This window comes from Aphelocoma coerulescens, chromosome 4, assembly GCF_041296385.1.
Source record: "Aphelocoma coerulescens isolate FSJ_1873_10779 chromosome 4, UR_Acoe_1.0, whole genome shotgun sequence".
Lineage (NCBI taxonomy): Eukaryota > Metazoa > Chordata > Aves > Passeriformes > Corvidae > Aphelocoma > Aphelocoma coerulescens.
Window position 1 is genome coordinate 77,925,055 of NC_091017.1, and position 23,805 is coordinate 77,948,859.

General features: G+C 63.0%; 1 protein-coding gene across 1 annotated transcript in view; it reads right to left on the minus strand.

Moving 5' to 3' along the window:
* The window catches only part of VAX2 (ventral anterior homeobox 2), a 21,612-nt gene extending 8,938 nt beyond the window's left edge, over positions 1 to 12,674 (minus strand). Inside the window, exons 1-2 of the mRNA XM_069014834.1 lie at positions 12,374 to 12,674; positions 7,686 to 7,873 (exon numbers count right to left, since the gene is read on the minus strand). Of these exons, the coding sequence (XP_068870935.1) occupies positions 7,686 to 7,873; positions 12,374 to 12,674 (489 nt within the window). The remainder of the gene's footprint in view (positions 1 to 7,685; positions 7,874 to 12,373) is intronic.
* Positions 12,675 to 23,805: the final 11,131 nt, after the last annotated feature.

A 23,805-nucleotide genomic window follows, 5' to 3' on the forward strand; every position in this document is an offset into this window, starting at 1 on the left:
TGAGGCCTCCGGCTCCGCCATCCCGCGCTATTCCTGGCTGCCGAGTGGGAATCGGCCGGGATTAGCTCCCGACCGCCGGCAGGAGCCTCCGCTCCTCCATCATCCCGCACCACCTTCCTCCTCCTCCTCCTTCTCCTCCTTTTCCCTCCTCTCTTCTCCTCTCTCCGGCCCCACTGGGGCTCGGTGTGGGTTCAGATCCCCCATCCCGGATCCCAGCATTGCGTCATCCATTGGGATCGCTGCCTGACCCCGCGGGTTTTGTAACGACGGCTCCGCGACCCTTCCGCCTCTCGCCGTGCCGGGAGAGCGGGGATGGATTCATCCCTCGGCCGCCATTCCAGCGCATCCCGCTGCGCCAACCATTCCAAACCCTCCTCCGCCGCCTTTGGGAATGCGCTTCCAGCCACCAGCGCTGTGGGAATTGTCCCTGACCCTCATCCGGGAGCCCATTCCCAGCACAGCCCCTTTCCCGCTGCCCATCCAAAATTCCAACCAGAAGCCGGGCCTGTGTCCGGCTCCTGCTCCAATATTCCGAATATTCCCGGCTTCGCAGCCAGGGAACCTCGCGGGTGCTCCGGAGCCTTTTGGAAATGGGAAATTTGGGCACGCCAGTGAAGCTGGAGGGGAATTCTCCCATTTTTGGGGTTTTGGGAAGTGCTGGGATGCGTGGGGACACCACCCTGGCAGGGACACCCTCCATGAAATCCCGGGGGGATGGATGGGACCCCAGGGTGGGAATTCTGGCCCAAAACCATCACCAACCCCAAATCCGATAATTTTTTCAGGAAAACATTTAAATCACGCTTGGAGGATGCTGGGATTGTTCTGGGAACACCCAGTTCGGCTTCACTGGGAATCAAAATTTTCCATCAGAAACTCCGAAATCCCAGGATTTTTTCTTTTTTTTTTGGAGGGGGGAGGGGATTGTAAATCCTTAATGACAAAAATCCCAGTGAATTATTCCCAATTTTTTTACATCAGTGCTTGGGGAACCGTGGAGACCCCGGGATATTTCGGGATCCCAAATACCCAACTCATCCATCCCACAGCAGACCCCAATTAATTTCCCAATCCCCATTTTAGGAACACTCCCCAAAAATCCAGAATTTATCACCCCAACCAAGCTCCCTGCCCCGTTTTTGGGATCCCGATGCCGGAATTCGGGAGGCTCCCGGGGCTGTGCCAGCCTGGCCCTGCCACCACGGCGTCCTCGCTTAGGCCGGGCTTTATCGTCCCCCCCATGCCCCCACCGCCAGGAGGGGCCGGGATTAGCGGGGCCACGTGAGCTGGGTTTGCTCCAGGAACGTGCTCTGACCCAGGATGGGACATGGGAATGGGATCCAGCAGCTCCTGGAGGTGCCCAAATCCCAGGAATCTCCGGTGGGTACTGGGATTTAGGATCCCCCTCCATTCCAGGTGGATCCAGGTGTGGCCTGATCCCGTTAAATGTGGGATCTTTGGGGTTGATGTTCCCCTACTGCCGCCTGCTCCCAAGGATTTGGCAGCTGTAGGATTCTCTTCCCAGATCCTCTGGAATAGCCCAGATCCCTCCTGGAAATGGGTCGGGGAAATGCCCCAGGAAAATAAGGTGGGAGAATTCATCCCATCCCGAAAAAACTCTGCCAGAAGGGATGGGATGAGGGAGGGATGGAGACCTCCTCAGGATTGATCCCAGAATTCCCAACTGGTTTGGGTTAGGAAGGACCCTAAAGCTTTTTTTTCCCATGGCCAGGGACACCTCCCACTATCCCAGCTGGATCCAGCCTGGCCTTGGACACTCCCAGGGATCCAGGGGCAGCCACAGCTTCTCTGGGAATTCCAGCCCAGCCAGGAATCCCTTCCCAAGATCCCACCTATCCCTGCCCTCTGGAAATTCCAAAATCACCTGGGGTGGATCCCATCACTCCCACCATGTCCCAGTCCAGAGGGAAATGGGAATCAAGGGAGTTTTGGGCTCCCAGCTCTTCCCAGCTTTATTTTTCCTGCTTTTTTTTTTTCCCTGGGAGAGGAAAACCTGTGGCAGCCCCAGCCCTGTCCCTGCGGGGACTGGGAGCCGTTAACGAGCCGAGGTGATTAATTTTTAACAGCCTCCTCTTAATTGCCGGGCTATAAATAGTCCTTCCCAGCCCTCCTCTGCCTTTTCCAGATGTTTTGCTCCACGTTGGGAATCCCGGGATGCTCCGGGCGGGTGTTGGGCTTTAGGGTGGCTCAGGAGTTGTGTCCCCAAGAAGGTCTGGATGGAGCCCATGGGGACACCAGGAAAGTCCCATGGATTTGCCAGCAGCCAGGCAGGCAGAAATCATGGAATTATGGGATGGCTGAGGTTGGAAAAACCCTTGGAGATTCCTGAATCCATCCCTGAGAAGGGGCACTTTTCCCTTCAGGATTCCAGTGGAGTTTCCCAGTGAAAGCCAGATCCACGGATCCACGGATTTGGGATGGGTTTGGGATGCCGCCGTCACTTCCCAGCTCATCCCAAGGACCTCAAAGCTCGCCTCGGCATCTCCACGAAAATATTCTCCAATGGAAACATTCCTCAGGTTAATTAAACTCGTTTAATCATCTCTGCGGGTTAATTAGGAAAAGCACTGGGAGGCAGAGCGGGGATGTGGATCCCAGGAGGGAAAAGGAATTCCTTGGATGGGTGGAAGCAACGTCAGCCGAGCGGGAGCAGCTCCGAAATTCTCTCCCTCTGCCCTGGATGATCCCACCCTCACTTCCAGGTGATTCCCATTTTCCCTGGGCAATCCCCATCTTTTCTGGGTGATCCCACCCTCCTCACTCCTGGGTGATTCCCATCTTTTCTGGGTGATCCCACCCTCCTCACTCCTGGGTGATTCCCATCTTTTCTGGGTGATCCCACCCTCCTCACTCCTGGGTGATTCCCATCTTTTCTAGGTGATCCCCCTCTTCCCTGGGTGATTTCCCCCTTCCTCTGAGAGATCCCAGCTCTCCCTGGATGATCCCACTCTCGCTTCCAGGTGATTCCTATATTTTCTGGGTGATCCCACCCTCACTCCTGGGTGATTCCCATCTTTTCTGGGTGCTCCCACCCTCACTCCTGGGTGATCCCTGCTCTCCCTGCATAATCCCACTCTCACTTCCAGGCCATTCCCGTTTCCCCAGGGTGATTTTCCCTCTCCTCTGAGAGATCCCAGCTCTCCCTGGATGATCCCACCCTCACTCCTGGATGATTCTCATCTTTTCTGGGTGATCCCACCCTCCTCACTCCTGGGTGATTCCCATCTTTTCTGGGTGATCCCACCCTCATTCCTGGATGAATCCCATCTCCCCTGGGTGATCCCTGCTCTCCCTTGGATGATCCCAACATCACTCCCGGGTGATTCCCATCTTTTCTGGGCTGATCCCACCCTCACTCTTGGGTGATTCCCATCTTTTCTGGGTGATCCCACCCTCACTCCTGGATGATCCCTGCTCTCCCTGGATGAGGGAAAAGGAATTCCTTGGATGGGCGGAAGCAATGCCACCCGAGCGGGAGCAGCTCCGAAATTCTCTCCCTCTCCCTTGGATGATCCCACCCTCACTTCCAGGTGATTCCTTTATTTTCTGGGTGCTCCCACCCTCACTCCTGGGTGATCCCTGCTCTCCCTGCATGATCCCACTCTCACTTCCAGGCAATTCCCATTTCCCTGGTGTGATTTTCCCTCTCCTCTGAGCGATCCCAGCTCTCCCTGGATGATCCCACCCTCACTCCTGGGTGATTCCCATCTTTTCTGGGTGATCCCACCCTCACTCCTGGGTGATTCCCATCTTTTCTAGGTGATCCCACCCTCACTCCTGGGTGATTCCCATCTTTTCTGGGTGATCCCACCCTCACTCCTGTGTGATTCCCATCTTCTCTGGGTGATCCCCCTCTTCCCTGGGTGATTTCCCCCCTCCTCTGAGAGATCCCAGATCTCCCTGGATGATCCCACTCTCACTCCTGGGTGATTCCCATCTTTTCTGGGTGATCCCACCCTCACTCCTGGGTGATTCCCATCTTTTCTGGATGATCCCACCCTCACTCCTGGATGATTCCCATCTTTTCTGGATGATCCCACCCTCACTCCTGGATGATTCCCATCCTTTCTAGGTGATCCCCCTCTCCCTGGCTGATCCCTCCTCTCCTCCCAATAATTCCCTCTTTTTCCTGCTGATCCCTCCTCTTGGAGCAGGACTCAGAGCCAAAAAAAATCCCAAATCCCGCACTCCCCAACCCATCCCGCCTCCAACTCTGCCGAACAACGGGATCAGGTGCCAGGGAAGTAAAATCAGAGCTTGAAAATCTCCCATTTTCCCCTTTTCCAGCAGGATTTCTGCAGGATCCGCTCCCGGGAATGCGGGGCTGCAGCATTCCAGCTGCGATCACACCGTGTCTCTTCCCATCTCGTCACATTCCCTCCTCGCCGGGATGAATCATCCTCTCCCTCCCCTTCCCACCGCCCTTTCCCAAACATCCACAGGCACAAAAAAATCCCATCCCTGGTGGCCCCTTTCCTTCAGGCTTCCCATCACATCCACGGGTGCCGGCACAGGGAAAAGCCAGGAGCGGCTTCCTGGTCTTGGAATCAAAATCCAACCCAGGGAGGGGCTGGAAAGGATCCGTCCCTCCCCCTCCCAAGAAGAAAAGTCAGGAGATGCTGCTGGTTGGGATCCGCCACTAAAATTCCCTAAATTCTGGGAGCTGCTCCGGGAATGAATCAGCAGAAGCATCCAAAATCCTGGGATTGCTGCAAAAGTTGGGATTTATCCCAGTTCGGAGGAGCTGCATGGGGACAGGAGGGGCTGGAGGTGATTTTTCCCTCCCCCAGGCCACATCCAGGTGGGATCAGCACCCTCCAGCCCCAAAGTGGGCTTGGAAAACTTGGTTTAAAGCTCTTGGAATTCCTGAGGGAAACATCCTGGCCATGAAAAACCAGGAAGCAGGGAAAGGGGGATGTCCTGAGAGTGAAATCATCCCATGAGACACGGAGAGGAAGAGGAGGAATTTGGGAATGGAGGCCTGGGTGGCTGGGGAGGGAGCTGAGAAGGTTCTGGGAACTGAGAATTGGCTGCGGGGAAGGAAAAACGGTGTGAAAAGCAGGAATTCAAAGGGATTTAAGGAGACAGGGATGAAGGAGGGAAGAGGGTGAGGGAAAGGGGAGAGCAGAGGAGAAGCGACAGCGCCCGGCCCACGGGGTGGGAATTTTCTCACCCAGGGATGAAGGCAGCAGCGAGGCTCCAAAGGAGCGGGAAAAGATGGGAATTTCATCCCTAAGGAAAGGCTGTGCCCTCCCAACCCTGGCACCCTGCTGGGCACAGCCTCATGCCCCTGCTGGTCACGGCGACAAACTCTGCCAAGCCCATGGAGAGACGCTGGGAAAAGGGATCTTGGGAAGAGGGATTTGGGAAGAGGGATTTGGGAAAAGGGATCTTAGGAAGAGGGATTTGGGAAGAGGGATTTGGGAAGAGGGATTTGGGAAAAGGGATCTTGGGAAGAGGGATTTGGGAAGAGGGATTTGGGAAGAGGGATTTGGGAAAAGGGATCTTGGGAAGAGGGATTTGGGAAGAGGGATTTAGGAAGAGGGATTTGGGAAGAGGGATTTGGGAAAAGGGATCTTGGGAAGAGGGATTTGGGAAGAGGGATTTGGGAAGAACGATTTGGGAAGAGGGATTTGGGAAGAGGGATTTGGGAAAAGGGATCTTGGGAAGAGGGATTTGGGAAGAATGATTTGGGAAGAGGGATTTGGGAAGAGGGATTTGGGAAAAGGGATCTTGGGAAGAGGGATTTGGGAAGAGGGATTTGGGAAGAATGATTTGGGAAGAGGGATTTGGGAAAAGGGATCTTGGGAAGAGGGATTTGGGAAGAGGGATTTGGGAAGAACGATTTGGGAAGAGGGATTTGGGAAGAGGGATTTGGGAAGAACGATTTGGGAAGAGGGATTTGGGAAAAGGGATCTTGGGAAGAGGGATTTGGGAAGAACGATTTGGGAAGAGGGATTTGGGAAGAACGATTTGGGAAGAGGGATTTGGGAAAAGGGATTTGGGAAGAGGGATTTGGGAAGAACGATTTGGGAAGAGGGATTTGGGAAGAGGGATCCCACCAGGGACACACAGCTTGTCCCTTGTCACGGCACGGCCAAGCCCACCCCTGTCACCCCCGGGTCTGTGGAGGTGACCCAGGGGACCCCAGGAGAGGAATCCCAGGAAAAGGGACCCCAGTGTGGTTCCCAGCTCTCTGGAATCCTGTGCTCCTGCTTTCCACAGTCCCTCGTGGGTCTGTGGAGGTGACACTGGGACAGTGGGAAGAGGGACACTGGGAAAGGGACCCTGCACTGGCTACCGGTGCCGGGGGGACAAAGCTGTTCCCACAGCCCACCCGTGACTGTCCCAGCTCCATGCAGAGACCTCGGGAAGAGGGATCCCGGGAAGAGGAATCCTGAGGAGAAGGGTCTCAGGAAGAGGGACACCGGGAAGAGGGGCCCCTCACCAGGGGGACAAAGCTCTTCCCGCAGTGTGACACGGCCAAGCCCACCCGTGACTGTCCCAGCTCCATGGAGGTGACACTGGGAGCCCGGGAAGAGAAATCTCGGGAAGAGAGACCCCAGGAAGAGGAACTCCCAGAAGAGGGACCCTTCACCAGCTGCCTGTGCCAGGGACAAAGCCATTCCCACGGGGTGCCACGGCCAAGCCCACCTGTGTCACTCCCAGCTCCGTGGAGGTGACACTGGGACCCCGGGAAGAGGAATCCAAGGCCACTTCTGTCCCAGCCGAATCCCACCCGAAATCCTCCTTCTCACCCTACTCCGCCACCAAAAAAATCCCGGAATGCCGATTTTCCCCTCACCCAGCAGCAGGATCCCCCCCAAAATCCCACCCCTCAGAGCCTGGGATGGGTTTATTCCATAAAAAGGGTGGGAAAAATTGGAATTCTTTCCTGGGTGAATCAAGGGAAGTGATGCTGTTGCCAGACCCGGCAGGGAGGGGGTGGACGGGGCAGAATATTCATCATTATTATCATAATATCGATAATACAAATATTTTCTAGAAATATTATTATTAATATTATTCAATTAATAATTAGTACTCTTTAATTACAAATTTCTAAGCCCAAAACCATTACGACCCCATCAGAGGCACCGACCTCGGAGCTCACCCGATCCATTCTCCCAGATCTCCCCAGCACAGGAAAACCAGGAAAATCCCTCCCCATCATCCAAGGGAGGCGATGGAGAAGAGATCCAGGCCCAATTCCCGTGACACCCCCATCCCGCCGGGATTGGGGCGCAGGAAAAGGGGGAGCAGCTCCCCCCCATCCCAATCCCCCAAAGTCCCACTTTGGGTCCCTGCTGTCACCCCCTCTCCTTCCTCTTCCCACTTTCCACGGGATCATGGAATGGGTTGGAAAAGACCTCAAAACTCATCCAGGGACACTTTGCCCTACCCCAGATTACTCCAAGCCATCTCCAACCTCCCCTTGCCGCTTTGCCGGACATTTGAGGGGACACCACCAGCGAGGGCGTCCCCACAGACCCCTCAGGGTTGTCCCCAACTCGACTCCAACCATTCCAAGGACGGGACGGTGGAAAAGCATCAGCGGGAAAACACCGCGCGCATCCCGTCGTCCCCTCGCTCCGCGCATCCGACGGCTCGGGGACGCGGCCCCCGCGGCGTCCCCAGCCCGGAGGTGCCACCACGGCTCTCACCTGCGTCTCGGAGAGGTTGAGCTGCCGCGCTAACTCCGTCCTTTCCCGGCCCACCACGTACTGGCAGCGCTGGAATTCCAGCTCCAGGCGGTAGAGCTGCTCCGCCGTGAAGGACGTCCGCGTCCGCTTGGGTCGGTCCAGGTCCAACCCTTTGGGCAGCACGATCTCCCGGATCGTCCCTTTGGCATCTGGGAGGGAAACGGGGAGAAGGGTGAGGGGAAAAAAAAAAATTCCCATGGTTGCGAGGGGGAAAAAAAACGGAGGAATGGGGCCAAAAATCTAAAAAAATCCGGTTATTGGGGGGAAAAAGGGTGAATAAATGGAATTAAAGAGCGGCTGGATGCGGGGTATCCGTGGAAATCGCACAAGCTGGAGTTAAGTCATGGTTTGGTTCTTCCCTCTGGCCCCAAATGTGTTGAGTTTATAAATATTCAGGGAAAGACGACAAATCTCCACGAATTAGGATTTTTTTAAGACATAAATAGAAGCCAGAAAGTTTTTTGGGAAAACGGAGCATTTCATGCCGGAAATAATAGTTCGGAAAGCCAGGAGCAAAAAGGAAATTTATGCCAAGGAAGAATTGGAATGAAAGAGTTTTTAATATAATTTTCATATAATTTTAATATAATTTTTATATATTTTTCATATAATTTTTATATAATTTTCATATATTTTATATAATTTTTATATAATTTTTATATAATTTTAAATTTCTGTCCTTCCCTGGCAATACTGAAAAAATTCCCCTCTATTATAATTCCTATCCCTCTGGAATGATCCTTATGGAGGGAATATTCCCTTGGAAAGCTCAGCTTCCATTTTGGGGTGGTTTTCTGTTAAAGGACAAGTTTGGAAAGTGCTGTTGGCACCGAGCTGCTCCCGGCCATGGATTCTACGAGGTTGGGAATATTTAGGGAAAGAAAAGCCGGAGGGTTTGGCTTCATCCCAGGCCGTGGGAAGCGGCTCGTGGCCACTCCGAGGAGCCTCCGTGGCTTCGCTTCCCACTGGAAAAGGACGAACTCGACCAAAAAAATCAACAGGAATTCTCTCCTCGCTCCCAGGAATTAGAATGAGCCTTGGGAATCGCCTGCCGGGGTCTTCCCAGATCCCAAAATCCCAACTCTCCTCGAGCTCCAGTAGCACCAGTGCTGAACTGGTTTGGGTGAGCCCTCCCTGCAAAGCTTCCAGGGGCTTTTCCAGAGGGTTAAAATCCAGCCAGGAAGTCACTCCAAGAGAGCAGCCCCAAGCCAGGCCCTGATTTTGGGATGTTCAATCCCAATTCCGGAGAGATCCCAGTTGGAAGTCAACGGCTCTCCCTCCCTCCGGATGAATCGGGCATGAAGGGATTATAAAATTCCTGGGGTAGGAAGGAGGAAAACAGCCAGGAGAAGCCGGGAATGGGGCAATGGAGACGGGAATGGGGTGATTGGGATGGGATGGGAGCAGTGGCGCTGGGATGGGAATGGTGGCACTGGGATGGGAATGGTGGCACTGGGATGGGAATGGTGGCACTGCCATAGGCTCGGCAGAGCCGGGATGAGGATGAAGGAGCTGGGATGAGGGGGGTGGATCCGGCACCGGGATGGTGGCAATGGGGACCAAACACCGATTTGGGAAAGGGACCCCAATCCCGGAGCCGCTTCCCCACTGCGGAGCAGCGGGACACGGCCGAGGCGCTGTCCCGGAACGCGGCACCGAAGGAATCCTGGGGACAACCGGGGTGGCACAGGGTGTGGTGGCACCAGACCCACACCCCAAACCCCAAACCCCACGGGTTGGTGCGGAGCTGCCGGGAAGGAAAGGGGTTGTAGGCGGATCAGCGGCTTTTCCGGCGGGATCAGGGCGCCGGGAACCATTTTGTGTGGGAAGAGCCGAGGCGGCGACGACTCTCGGGCCACGTCCGCACTCCCGTGCCCACATCCGTGCCCACGTCTGTGCCCACGCCACGGCCCCAGCACAACAACAGCCGGGAATGCCGGGGCCGCCGGATCCAGGGCCGCAGCTGCGCCCTCGGCGTCAGCTCGGGCATTATTTATTGTTATCCCCCCGCAGCTGGAGCGGCTCCGGAGGGAGGGCAGGGAAAAGGGCACGGCCACGGTGCCAGCGCGGCACAGGAGACACCAAACCCGTGGTCGCAGCCCTGCTGACCTTCCCCAGTGTAGGTTTTGGGGTGTTCAGGCCGTGCCCCCATTCCAGCTTTGGGAACCCCGTCCTGAGATCTTTTTCCCATCCTGGAGCCCCAACACTTCCCAGTCCTGCCGGGACTGCCCGAGGGGTTCCACAGGCCTGGGATTGGCTGGCGAGGCCGCGGTGACACAGCCTGCTCTTGGGGACCGGGGTGCACCTGGTGGCACTGGAGCCAGGACAGGGCTGGGGTTGAAAATCCCCCAAAAGAGCAGAGGACACCCAAACCCCCAGGGACACCTTTTCGTGGCGCAGGGACACCCCACGCACCCCCATATCCACAGGGACACCCCACTCTGGCACAGGGACGCCCCGCGCCCACCCGGGTTCTGCACCAACACAGCTGCCAGGACCTCTTGGGGTGCACACCCCCTCTGCCAGCTCCCAGCGTGTCCCCTCCGCGCCATGGGGTGCCCATGGTGCCACCTCGGGGGCAGAGAAACGCGCAGCCCTTCCCAGCGCCCCCGAACGCCACCGGGGATCCTCCGTGCTCTCTGTGGCCACCGGGCCCAGCGCTGGGCCAGCTCCGGGAGGAACGAGGCGAGCACCCCGGGGTGTGTCCTCAGCCCCGCGGGGCTGCAGTGGCCGTGGTGACAGCGGGACCGGCCCCAGGACTGCCCAGGTCCCTCGGCCGCCGAGTTCTCGTCCCGTTTATCCCCGGGAACCACCCGCGACGAGACCGGGATGGCCGGGAGGTGACCGGGAGGTGACCGGGAGGTGACCGGGAGGCTCCGTCCCGCACGGACCATCCCCGGTATCGTGGGACCGGCGAGCGGACCGAGACCCCGAGAGGACCCCGCCGATGTGAGGGGGTCACCAGGACCCCCGACTTCACCGAAAGCACCGCGGGCGAGCACCGGGGCTTCACCGGGGCTGGCGGCAGCTCCGTGGTAGCCGCTCCTCACCGGGGCCGGGGCTGGCGGGGCCCCTTTCCCCGGGCAGGCAGCGACGGCGGAACTCAAAATATTTAAAAATATGTATCTGAAAACATAAAAATAAACCTTTGAGCTTCCCGCTTTACACAAAACCCACCGGGAGGCTCTGCCTGGGCCCAGCCGCTGCTCGGCCCCGGCCCTGCCCGGCTGCGGCACGGCGGCCGGGGCGGGTGGGGACCGGTGGCCCCGTGTCCCCGCAGCCCGGGTGGCCCCGCCACGTCGCCCCCCGCTTCATTTGGGCTCAATCCCGGTGATTTGCGGCGTTTTCTCCTCGCCACCATTTTGTCCGCACCGTGGCGGCTGCAGCAAGATGGTGAAACCGGGCGCTCCCCGTGAGGGTCCCCGGGGCCGGCGGGAGCGGAGAACCTGCCCCGGCCTTGGGCACCGACCCCCGCCCCTCTCCCGGTGCCAGCACCGTCGGGGCGGCCTCGGCAGGGCTGAAACCGGCGCAGGAGAGGCCTGACCCCAGCCTGACCCGGGCGGGACCGGCGGCGGCCCCGCTCGGCGACCCCCGGGGACTCGGGGACACCACGGGCGGGACCCCGGGGCTCGTCCCCGAGCGCTGCCCGCTGCTCGGCCGGTGTTCCCGGCTCGGACTGGGGGGACAACCGGGCTGTCGGCGAAGGGCGCCTATCGCGACAACCCCGAAAGAGGCTTCGGTGAGCGGCGGGGCACTTTCCCGGGATGCCCGAGCCCGCGATAACGATGGAACACGGACCCGGCTCCGGTCCTCGCCGCCCCCGCGGTGGTGAGGAGGGAGGTCACGGCCGCCGCTCCGGTCCCTGCCGCGCTGCCCGAGCGCTGTGCTGGGCACCGGGAGGCCTCGGCCCTGATCGCCGAGCGGCCGCCGAGCTGCCCCGGGCTCCGGAGGAGCGGCGGCGACTCGGAGCATCCCCGGGATCCCGGAGCCGCGGAGCGCTCGGGACCCGCCCGCCTGCGACACTGGCACCAGGGCTCCCCAAACTTCTCGGGGTTCGCCACAAGCCAGAAGTGGTCCCGGCGAGCCCCGGGCCGGCGGGGACTGAGCGCGGGCGGCGGGGCGGGATGCGGGGATGCGGGATGCGGGACGCGGCGGCTCCGGGGAACGCCGAGCCCCAGCCGGGGCCGAGCCGGTGATATTATAAAGGGGAAAAAAAAAATAATAATAAACCCCCCCTCGCCCGCCGCCGCTCCGTGACGCTTTTCTCCTGCGACATCACTTCCAACGCCGAGCCGATGCTGTCCCCCCTCTGCCGCCGCCCGCGCGTCCCCCGCGGGGCTCCGGCGGCCCGGGGGTTCCGTGACCCCGGGGCTCTTCCCCTGGAGCCCTCCCGGCCGCCCGCTGGGCACGGCCCCGCTCCCAGCCCGCTGCCGGCGGAGCCGGGCTGGGGCAGCGGGCCCGGTCCGTGCCGCACGCAGCAGAGCCGGGGCACAAGCGGCGGGGCCGGGAGGCCGGAGGTCGCAGGCGGGAAGCGCCCGGGAGCGCCCGGGATGCGTTGGAAGCGGTGTCGGGGATGCCCCATCCCCGGAGCGGGAACTGCCGGCCGGGAAAGCGGGGAGCGGGGCCGGGAGCGGGGAGCGTGCCCGTACCTCGCACCAGGATGCGGCGGCAGTAATCCGCCTCGCCGGTCCCCGACGGGCTCTCGGTGTCCGGGGCGCACTGCTTGGAGGAGCCGGGGCTGACCGCCGACGTTCCCGGGATGTCCTTGAAGCCGCCGCCGGCTCCGCCGCCGCCGCCGCCGGCGCGCAGGGCGCCCTCCAGCTCCGCCCGGGTCGGCGCCTTCTCCCGGGCCCGCCCGGTGGCCGCGGGCTCGGCCAGCAGCACGGGGCTCCCGCCGGGCTCGGCCCCTCCATCGCTCATCCCTGCGGGCGCCGCGGCGGGATCAAACATCAGGAGGCAGAGAGAGACACGGGGAGAGGGAGAGAGGAGGCAAGGCTGGGCGGGGGGGATGGGAGGGAGCCCCCCCCCACCCTCCCTAGACCCCTTCCCCTCTCCGCCCCTCGCCGGCCCCCCCGGGGCTCCGCGCCCCAGCTCACCCCCATGGCCGGGGACCGCCGGGGGCCGTCGCCTCCCGCCTGTCGCCCTCTCCCACCCGGGGGGCCGGTATTTAAAGAGCACCCCCCCTCCCCGCCCCGCCGGGGGTGGTACCGGGGGTGTGTGGGGTGTGTGTGGGGGGGGGCACCCGTGAGGGCGTCCCGAGAGGGTGCGAGGGTGGGGGGAAAAGGAGTTTCAAACTTTGACAGGCGGCTGAGCACCCCCCCCCAGCCCCCCGCGCCCCCTCCCCAGCTCCACCTCCCGCAGCACCTCGCTCCGGGCAAACTTCAGGCGCTCCGGCCGCAGCCGCTGCCCTTCCATGGAGCGCCGGTGCCGGTGCCGGTGCCAGCGCCGGCGGGAAGCGGGCGACGGGAGGCGCCGCCGGTGCCCGGGCTCGCCGCGCCGCGCTTGGGGATTCGCGTGCGGGGAAATCAATACCGGGAGATTGGGGGGGATGATTTTAGGGGGGTAAGGGGCGGGAGGGGAAAGGGAGGCCGAGGGGAGGGAGCTGCGGAGGAAGCGGCCGGGGGTGGGACCGGCGAAGAAGCCGGGTCCTTATTCCTCCGGCCCGGCCCTCCCCCGCCGCCTCGCTCCGCTGCGCATCTCCCGGCGGCCGCCGCCGGAGCCGGCAGCGGGGAGCGGGTGGCCGAGCCCCCGCCGCGTCGGGGAGCGGCTGCGGGCGACCGGGGAGGGAGGAAAGAGCCGATTTTAAATTAACGGCCCGGTACAGACGCAATTTCCTGCCCTCCCGTTCCGTGACACCGATTGGTAAACAAAGAGCCCCTCGGCGGCCGCTGCCCGGCCCCGGGAGCGGCGGCGGCTGCGGCGGCTCCGCTTCCCGTGGCGGGGGTGCCGCTTTCTCGGGGGTCTCACCCTTGGGGACCCCCGGCGAGGCGGGGCAGCGCCGGCAGAGATGGCAACGAATAAAGAAATCCCCCAGCCCCGGCCGGCGCTGCCCCTCCCCTCCCCGGGCCGGGCGGGGGTCGGGGGGCTCCGGTCCCGCTTCCCCGCTGTGCCCCGCAGCCCGGGAGCCCGAGGGTCCCCGCTGCTACCGGGGTTACCCCAATGCCACCCCGGGATGGGGCAGCGGGGGAGCCCCGAAATTCCCTGATCCGGCACAGCGGCACGGGCACCGAGCGGGGCGGCTCCCGGTTTTCAGCTGGGAATGCCGGACCCCGCGTGTGTGCGGGGGTGTCCCGGGAACCTCCCCCGCCTCGGGGGGCTCCGATCCGCCGCTGTCCCCTCAACGCGGCAAAACCGGGCCCAAACAGCGGCGGCGGCGGCAGCGATGCTTCCCCGGGGCCGGCCGCCCCTCTCTCCCCGGTACTGCCCCAAATCGAAACGGTTGCAACGGCGGTGGATTAGAAATAAATAAATAAGTAAATAAATAAATAGGAAACAAATAAATGAACTTTTAACCCAAGCAGCCCCGAGATTTCGCAGCTCCCGCGCCTCGCAGCACCCACGGCCCGGTACCGGGCACTGCCCCGGGCTGGGGGAGCCCGCAGGGGTCTGGGTACGGCCCCGGGCACCGGGCAGAGCCAGGCAGAGAAGGGAGGTGTGTCCGGTTCGGGGTCTGCCGGACACCGGGAGTTCAAGGCCCTGGGCTGGAGTGGCCGCTGAATGTCCGAGCCTTCCGCGGCCTGGGCCCGTCCGTGAAACAACGGGAACAGTGCGGAGAGAGGGGAAACAGAGCGGGGAGAAAAGAAAATAAAAGGGAAAAAAAAATAAAATCCAAAGGCAAAATCAAGCTGTAGGAATAAAGAAAGTAAGAGGAAAGAAATGAAAGTAAAAGGAAAGAAATTAAATCAAAAGGAGGAAAAGGGGAAGGAAATGAAGAGAACGAAAAAGGCCGAGCGGGGAGACCCCGCAGGACGGGCCCCGCTCAAGGCCGGTGGTCCCGGGCCGCACCCCCGGATCTGCGGGGCGCGGAGGGGCGAGCGGGGACCGAGCCGCCGCTTCGGGGAAGGCGCTGGGGGCCGCAGCCGCTGCCCCGCTCCCCGTTCCCCGCTCCCCGGTTCCGGTTCCTTACTCCCGGGGCTGCCGCAAGGCCGGGCCGAGCAGCCCGGCCAGCCGGCCAGCCGGACAGCCGGACACCCGGCCAGCCGGCCAGCCGGCCAGCCGGGCTCCGCCGTGCCCCGCCACCGGGCCCGGTGGTGGTTGTGACAGCAGCCAACGATTTTTAACGAAAACCAGGAAAATGACCCCAAACCGACCCCGCCCTGCGGCCTGAGCCCCTCAGCACCGTGCAGCGGCGATGCGCGGCGGTCACGCACGGGGAAAGGCTGCGGCCCGGTCCCACCGGCAGGACGGAGGGCGGCTGGAACGAAAAATCCTCCTTTCGCCGAGCCCCGGCCCCGAGCGGCGGCTGAGGCCGCACGACGAGCGGCGGAGAAGCGGCCCCGGTGCCCGCTGAGCCCCCGCCGCCTCCTCACGGCTCCCGCTCCTTTCCTGCTGGGTTTGGTTTTTTCCCCGTTCTCCCCACGGTTAACGTGAATAATAACGGGAAGGGATTTGCTCCGGGAGAAGGGGAAAGGGGAAATGCCGGGTGCGAGCCGCCTGCGCCGCGGCCGGGAAGCGGAGGCGAGGGGATCCGCGCTCCTCCGTGGACTCCCAGGTCCTCAGAAATAATAATATTCCAAATAACAGCAGGGATAAAAATTGCCGGTTTTTATGGTGTCGTTGCTGTCGTTTTTGGGTTGGGTTCGGCGTTGTTGTTGTTGTTTTAATTAGCGTTAATATTAGCGGTATTAGTGTCACTATTAGCGTCGCTATTATTAGTGCCGTTACTATTCCTGTTATTAGTCCTGTTAGTACTATCAGCGCTATTTATCGGTATTTTTATTATCGATATCCCGCTTTTTCCTCGCTCCCTGCGCCCTGCCGAGCACACCCAGCCCAGGCAAGCCCGGCCCGGGGTGGGAGCGGCCGCGCTCTCCCGGAGCATCCCCGTTCCCAGCGCTCTCGCCACGCCGCCGGCCCCGCCGAGCCCCCGAGGCCCTCCCAAGCCGCCGCCCCGTTCCACCCCCCCCTTTCCTTCTCGCCGCTCCGGGGGCGAAAAAAAAGCACAGAATTCCTTGATTTTTCCGGTTTAGAGCCGGATCCGCCGCCCGGAGCGCCCCGGGACCCCCCGTTCTCCCGGTGCCCTGGAGATGGAGGTAAGGCCAGGCTCGGGGATGGGCTCGGCTCGGCCCCGGGCCTGGCTGCGGGGAGGGTGCGGGGTCCGCCGGCAGCGGAGCTGGGGCTGCCCCCGCCCCCGAACGGGCCGCCCCCGGTGGGTCCCGGAGCTCGAGGACACCGGGGCAGGGGGATCCCTTCTCCTTGTCCCCGCCAAGGAACGGCTGCCGCGGGAATAGCCCCGGGTGGGGACCCCGCCGAGGGTCCCACGGGGCCGGGGAAGCGAGGCCAAGGCCGGGCCCGGGCCGGGAGAGAGCGGCGGAGCCCGGGAGCGGTGCGGGACCTCGGCAGGCGCGGGGACAGCGGCGGGGACACGGGGGGACCGTGAGGGGACACGGGGGGACCGTGAGGGGACACGGGGGGACCGTGAGGGGACACGAGGGGACTGTGAGGGGACACCGGGGGGACCGTGAGGGGACACGGGGGGACCGTGAGGGGACACGGGACTGTGAGGGCACACGGGGGGACGGTGAGGGGACACGGGGGGACTGTGAGGGGACACCGGGGGGACCGTGAGGGGACACGGGGGGACCGTGAGGGGACATGGGACTGTGAGGGCACACGGGGGGACGGTGAGGGGACACGGGGGAACCGTGAGGGGACACGGGGGGACCGTGAGGGGACACGGGACTGTGAGGGGACACCGGGGACTGTGAAAACACGGGGGGACCGTGAGGGGACACGGGGGGACCGTGAAGGGACACGGGGGGACTGCGCGGGGCCAGGAGGGGACAGCGAGAAAACATTGGGGGACTGCACGGGGACACGGGGGGATTGTGTGGGGACACGGGGGGACCGTGAAAACACGGGGGGACCGTGTGGGGACACAGCGGGTTGTGAAGGGACACGAGGACAAGTTCACGGACACGGGGGAGCCGTGAAAAACACGGGGGGGAGCAGTGCGGGGACACGGGGCACTGTGAAAACGCGGGGGGACTGTGAGGGGACACGAGGGGATCGTGCGGGGACACGAGGAACCGGGCAAAACCCCAGGGGACGGGGAGGGGACATCGGGAGGACTGTGAGGGGACACGAAGGGACGGGAACACTGCACGACAAACACGGGGGGCCAGGGCAGGGCCACGGGCAAACGTGACGGGACAACGGGGGCTGTGCCGGTACACGGGGGAACCGCGCGAAAACCACGGGGCGACAATGCGGGGACACGTGGGGACACTGAGGGGACACAAGGGAAACGCCCACGGGTGCAGTGAGACGGTGTCCGGCCCGTGGGAGTGGGCACGGCCGCACGGCCAGGGGACAGGGTGTGACCGGCCACCTCTCCTGTCCCGTGGGTGGCGAGTTTGGGGTGGCTCGGGGGCTTTTAAGGGCGTCAGGGTGGCCGCACCCGCGCGCAGACACGGGTGGGTGTGGGTGGCACCGTGTGACCGTGCGGGGACGCCGCGAGCAGGGTGCCCACCCCGCAGTGTCCCCGCGGGACCGTGGGTGGCTTTGGCCACGGGGTCGCTAGCCCGGGGCCACCCTCGGGGATGGCCCTGTGTGTGCCCAGCCCCGTCGGGCCCGCCCGGACCCCCGGCAGCGCCGGTTTCGTTACCGGAGCGAGCGCTCCCGGCGTGTCCGGGGTGTCCCGGGTGCGGGTGGGTTGGGGATACCCCCGCCACGCGTGGGGGACACCCCAGCCCGGGCCTGGCTGTCCCCAACCCCGCCGGGGTCCCCCGAGGGTGGGCGAGCTCGTCCCGGCCCGGGCCCGCCGCGCCCGCTCTGATTGAAGGAAATTAAACGAAATTAAAGGGAATTAAACGAAATCGGGGGGGACCCATCCCGCAGCCCCCCTGGGCACCCCTGCCCCGACACCGAGCCCGTGGCCGAGCCCGCTGGCATCGAGGGGACCCGGCCAGCTCTGCCACGCCGGGTGTCCCCATCCCAAACGTGTCCGGGGCTGCGGGGACACCTCCGCGCGTGGGGCGGCGGGGTCGGGCAGCCCGGATCTCTCCGTGTTCCTGGGATCCCGCTCCTGGATCGCTTCTTTTGGTATCCCCGCAGTGAGGTCCCAATCCTGGATCCCAGTGCTGGGATCCTAAACCTGGCATCCCGCTCCTGGGATTTCCTCCTCGGCATCCTTGTTCCTGGGATCTCGCTGGTGGGATCCTAAACCTGGCATCCCGCTCCTGAGGTTTCCTCTCCTGGCACCCCTGCTGATCGGATCCCGCTCCTGGGATCTCCTCCTCTGGCATCCTTGCTCCTGGGATCCCAAGCCTGGAATCCTGCTTCTGGGATCTGCTCTGTCACCCTCCCTGCTCCTGGGATGGCGCTTCCAGGATCCTGCTCCTGGGATCCTCTGGCATCTCTGCTCGTCAGATCCCTCTCCTGGAATCTCCTCCTCTGGCATCCCCGCTCCTGGGATATCCTGCTCCTGGAATCCTGGGATCCCCTCCCGCAGCACCCCGATCCCCGGGATCCCCTCTCCTTCCTCATCTCCGTGATCCCGGCTGCTCCCTCCAGGGATCCCAACTCCAGGGATCCCAACTCCAGGAATCCCTCTCCGGATCCTGGTTTGGGGAATTGGGGGGGGGCGTGCCTTGGTTGTGTCCCCCCCAAAACCCCAAACACCCCCCAGACTCTTCTCGCTGCCTCAGTTTACCCCGTCCACAGGATCCATGGGGAATTGGGGGGGGGGGGGGGGGTTCAGCCCCCCCTGCTCCCCGCTCTCGGGGACCCTGTGAAAAGGGACACGAGGACGACAAGGAAGGGGCAGGAGGGACCCCAATAAACCTCAGGAGGAGCTGTGGGACCCCCACGGCAGCGCTGGGGCTGGGGGGTTTTGGGGTGACCCCGGACAGAGAAGGGAGGGGAGGGGCAGAGCCCCCAAATTCCTCCCGCTTCCCACGGCACGGGGGGGGAGGGGTCTGGAGTGGGTGACAGGGGCTCCGTGGGGCTTGGGGACACCCCGACCCCACTCCCCGCAGGAGGGGACCACGAGGGGCAGCCACGTGTGACACGGGGACAGGGAGGAGCTGGTGGCCGGCCCGGCCTGCGGCCGTCACCGCTGTCGGTGACCGAGCGGTGGATGGGGGGGATGGCGGAGGAGGGGGGGATGTCCCCCCGCCGTGTCCCACCAGGGCCACCAAGCTGCCACCAGCTCGCGCCAGGCTCGGGATAATCGATGACGAGGGAAAAGCGGGATGGATTTAGCAGGTGTTGCGTAGGGCACTAAACCCCGCAGGGGACAGGGCGTGGGACACGCAGGGGACACTGCTGGGGACACCCTGAGAGGGTTGGGGTGGCGGGGTTGGGGTGGCAGCGGTGTGGGGGTGAATCCTGGCAAGTGGAGGGGGACCCTAAAGTGGGAGAATGGGGTTGTCCCAGAACGCCCTTGGGAGAATTCCCACATCCCGCCCTGCTGGGATCGGAGCGGAGCCCAGTGGGGGGGGGGGGGGACAGGGGTGTCACACCTGGATGGGGACAATGACACCGCTCACGGGGGGGGGGGTCACTCTGCATGGGGACACCGTGACACCGCTCACACCTCCATGGGGACATCAAAACATTGTTCACAGGGCGGTCACACCTGCATGGGGACACCGTGACACCGCTCGAAGGAGTGGTCACACCTGCATGGGGACACCACGACAAAGCTCACAGGGAGGTCACACCTGCATGGGGACACCGTGACACCGCTCGAAGAGGTGTCACACCTGCATGGGGACACTGAAACAAAGCTCACAGGGAGGTGTCACACCTGCATGGGGACACCAAAACAAGGCTCAGAGGGAGGTTACACCTGCATGGGGACAATGTGACACCGCTCGAAGGGGGTCACACCTGCATGGGGACACCACAAGGCTCAGAGGGAGGTCACACCTGCATGGGGACAATGTGACACTGCTCGAAGAGGTGTCACACCTGCATGGGGACACCACAATAAGGCTCATAGGGAGGTCACACCTGCATGGGGACACCGAAACAAGGCTCAGAGGGAGGTCACACCTGCATGGGGACAATGTGACACCGCTCGAAGGGGGTCACACCTGCATGGGGACACCACAAGGCTCAGAGGGAGGTCACACCTGCATGGGGACACCAAGACAAAGCTCACAGGGGGGTCACACCTGCATGGGGACACCACAACAAGGCTCACAGGGAGGTTACACCTGCATGGGGACAATGTGACACCGCTCGAAGGGGGTCACACCTGCATGGGGACACCACAAGGCTCATAGGGAGGTCACACCTGCATGGGGACACCACAAGGCTCACAGGGAGGTCACACCTGCATGGGGACACCACGACAAAGCTCACAGGGAGGTCACACCTGCAGGGGGACACCGAAACAAGGCTCAGAGGGAGGTCACACCTGCATGGGGACAATGTGACACCGCTCGAAGGGGGTCACACCTGCATGGGGACACCACAAGGCTCATAGGGAGGTCACACCTGCATGGGGACACCAAGACAAAGCTCAGAGGGAGGTTACACCTGCATGGGGACAATGTGACACCGCTCGAAGGGGGTCACACCTGCATGGGGACACCACAAGGCTCATAGGGAGGTCACACCTGCATGGGGACACCGAAACAAGGCTCATAGGGAGGTTACACCTGCATGGGGACAATGTGACACCGCTCGAAGGGATGGTCACACCTGCATGGGGACACCACAAGGCTCACAGGGAGGTTACACCTGCATGGGGACACCGTGACAAAGCTCACAGGGAGGTCACACCTGCATGGGGACACCACGACACCGCTCATGGAGGTGTCACACCTGCATGGGGACACCGTGACACCGCTCGAAGAGGTGTCACACCTGCATGGGGACACCACAACAAAGCTCCCAGGGAGGTCACACCTACATGGGGACACCAAAACAAGCCTCAGAGGGAGGTCACACCTGCATGGGGACACCACAACACCGCTCCCAGAGGTGTCACCCTGCACGGGGACCCCACACCACTCCCTGCCCAGCCAACACCTCGCGTTCCTCCAGCCCGGTGCCAACCACACCAGGAGCCACCAGCGCCGCTTTCCCCGCCCGCGTGGCCTCGCTGCCAGCTCCGAGCGCTCCGCCGCCGCCGTCTGGCCGGGATTACGGGACGGGAAGCAAATCCCTGCCCCGATGGATCCACGGGGAAATGCCGAGCACGTTCCTGCCCGCTCCTGTGCCCGGTGGCAAATCCGTGGCCTCTCGCTCACCTCCTGACCTGCACTTATTCCCTCGGCCTGCCTCGGGCACCATGTGACGGGAGGATTTGGCTTAACGTGTGCGGCTCCAGAAGGGCGGGGAGGGAGCTCAGAGAGGGCCCGGAGGTAATCGCTGGCTCCGTGACAGCCTCAGGGGCGTTCCTGCAGTCCTGGCACGGGTTAGAGCAGCCGGGCACCCCGATTCCTGCAGCCCTGGCACGGGTTAGAGCAGCCGGGCACCCCGATTCCTGCAGCCTTGGCACGGGTTAAAGCAGCCTGGCACCCCGATTCCTGCAGCCTTGGCACGGGTTAAAGCAGCCGGGCACCCGGATTCCTGCAGCCCTGGCACGGGTTAAACCAGCCGGGCACCCCGATTCCTGCAGCCCTGGCACGGGTTAGGGCAGGCGGACACCCCGATTCCTGCAGCCCTGGCACGGGTTAAAGCAGCCGGACACCCCAATTCTTGCAGCCCTGGCACGGGTTAAAGCAGCCGGGCACCCCGATCCCTGCAGCCCTGGCACGGGTTAAAGCAGCCGGGCACCCCGATTCCTGCAGCCCTGGCACGGGTTAGAGCAGCCGGACACCCCGATTCCTGCAGCCCTGGCACGGGTTAAAGCAGCCGGGCACTCCGAATCCCTGCAATTCCTGCAGCCCTGGCACGGGTTAAAGCAGCCGGGCACCCGGATTCCTGCAGCCTTGGCACGGGCTAAAGCAGCCGGGCACCCCAATTCCTGCAATTCCTGCAGCCCTGGCACGGGTTAAAGCAGCCGGGCACCCCAATTCTTGCAGCCCTGGCACGGGTTAGGGCAGCCGGGCACCCCGATTCCTGCAGCCCTGGCACGGGTCAAAGCAGCCGGGCACCCCGATTCCTGCAGCCCTGGCACGGGTTAGGGCAGCCGGGCACCCCGATTCCTGCAGCCTTGGCACGGGTTAGGACATCCGGGCAACCCAATCCTGGCACGGATCAAAGCAGGCGAGCACCCCGATTCCTGCAGCCCTGGCACGGGTTAAAGCAGCCGGACACCCCAATGCCTGCTCCCCACTTTTCCGTGGTGTTCCTACAACCCTGGCACGGGTTAAACCATCCAGGCACCCCAAGTTCTGGTCCCCGTCTCTCCCGGGAGTTTCTGCAGCTCTGGCACGGGTTAAGGCAGCCGGGCACCCCAATCCCTTCTCCCGGCTGCTCCCAGCCTCTCCGGGGCCTTCTGGAGGTCCTGGCACGGGTTAAGCCAGGACACATTAAGGGCACCTCAATTCCTGTTCCTGCCGGGCACCCCAATCCCTGCTCCCAACTTTTCCCGGCTCTTTCTGCAGCCCTGGCACGGGTTAGGGCACCCAGGCACCTCAATCCCCGCTCCCGGCTGCTCCCGGGCGTTCCCGCAGCCCTGGCACGGGTTAAGCCATCCACGCACCCCAATCCCCGCTCCCGGCTGCTCCCCACCTTTCCCAGCCCCTCTGGAGAGGTTTAGGATCGCCGGAGCAAAGTCTCGGCTCTGCCCCATCCCAGCCCGTCCCCATTGCTCCAGGTTGGATGGAGACCCTATAACCGGTGGGATCAACCCCAACCCCCTCTCCCTGAGCCCCCCAGCACCGGGATCCCCAAACCCCTCTCCCTGAGCCCCCCAGCACCGGGATCCCCAAACCTCTGTCCCTGAGCCCCCCAGCACCGGGATCCCCAAACCTCTGTCCCTGAGCCCCCAGCACCGGGATCCCCAACCCCCTCTCCCTGAGCCCCCCAGCACCGGGATCCCCAAACCTCTCTCCCTGAGCCCCCCAGCACCGGGATCCCCAACCCCCTCTCCCTGAGCCCCCCAGCACCGGGATCCCCAAACCTCTCTCCCTGAGCCCCCCAGCACCGGGATCCCCAAACCTCTCTCCCTGAGCCCCCCAGCACCGGGATCCCCAAACCTCTCTCCCTGAGCCCCCAGCACCGGGATCCCCAACCCCCTCTCCCTGAGCCCCCCAGCACCGGGATCCCCAAACCTCTCTCCCTGAGCCCCCCAGCACCGGGATCCCCAAACCCCTCTCCCTGAGCCCCCCAGCACCGGGACCCACCCCCCCTGGAATCTCTCCCAGCTCCCTCTGCGGGCTCGGCACCCCCCAACATCCACCCCGATCCCGCTCCACGGGGGATCCAGGCTGGAATTCCTGAACTCCAGGCCGGGAAAGCGGGAGGAGGAGGGGCGGGATCGGCGCCGGGGGCTCGGAGGGCGCAGGTGGCCGAGGAGGACGCGGGGTGGTGGCGCTGGGGGTGGCAGCTCGGGAGCGGGGGGTCCTTGGAAAGGTGACTCCCAGCCTGAGGGAGGGAGCGGCCGGGTCACCTTTGTCACCAGCCGGACGCAGGTGACAAAGTTTGACCCCGCTGCCCCTCGATGCTCGCAGGGATCGCGGCTCGGAGGCGGCGCTGGGATGGGGGGAGGGTTGGTGACACCGCCCTGTCACCACCACGCTGTCACCAGCCAGCCTGGCAGCACCCTGTCACCAGCCTGCCACCCTGCTGGTGACCCTGCCACCACCCTGCCGGCCGTGCTGGCCTTGGACAGGGGACGGGGTGGGGACAGGGATGGGGACAGGGAATGGGGACAGGGATGAGGGCAGGAATGGGGACGGGGATGAGGGCAGGAATGGGACTGGGAATGGGGATGGGGATGGGTAAAGAGATGGAGATG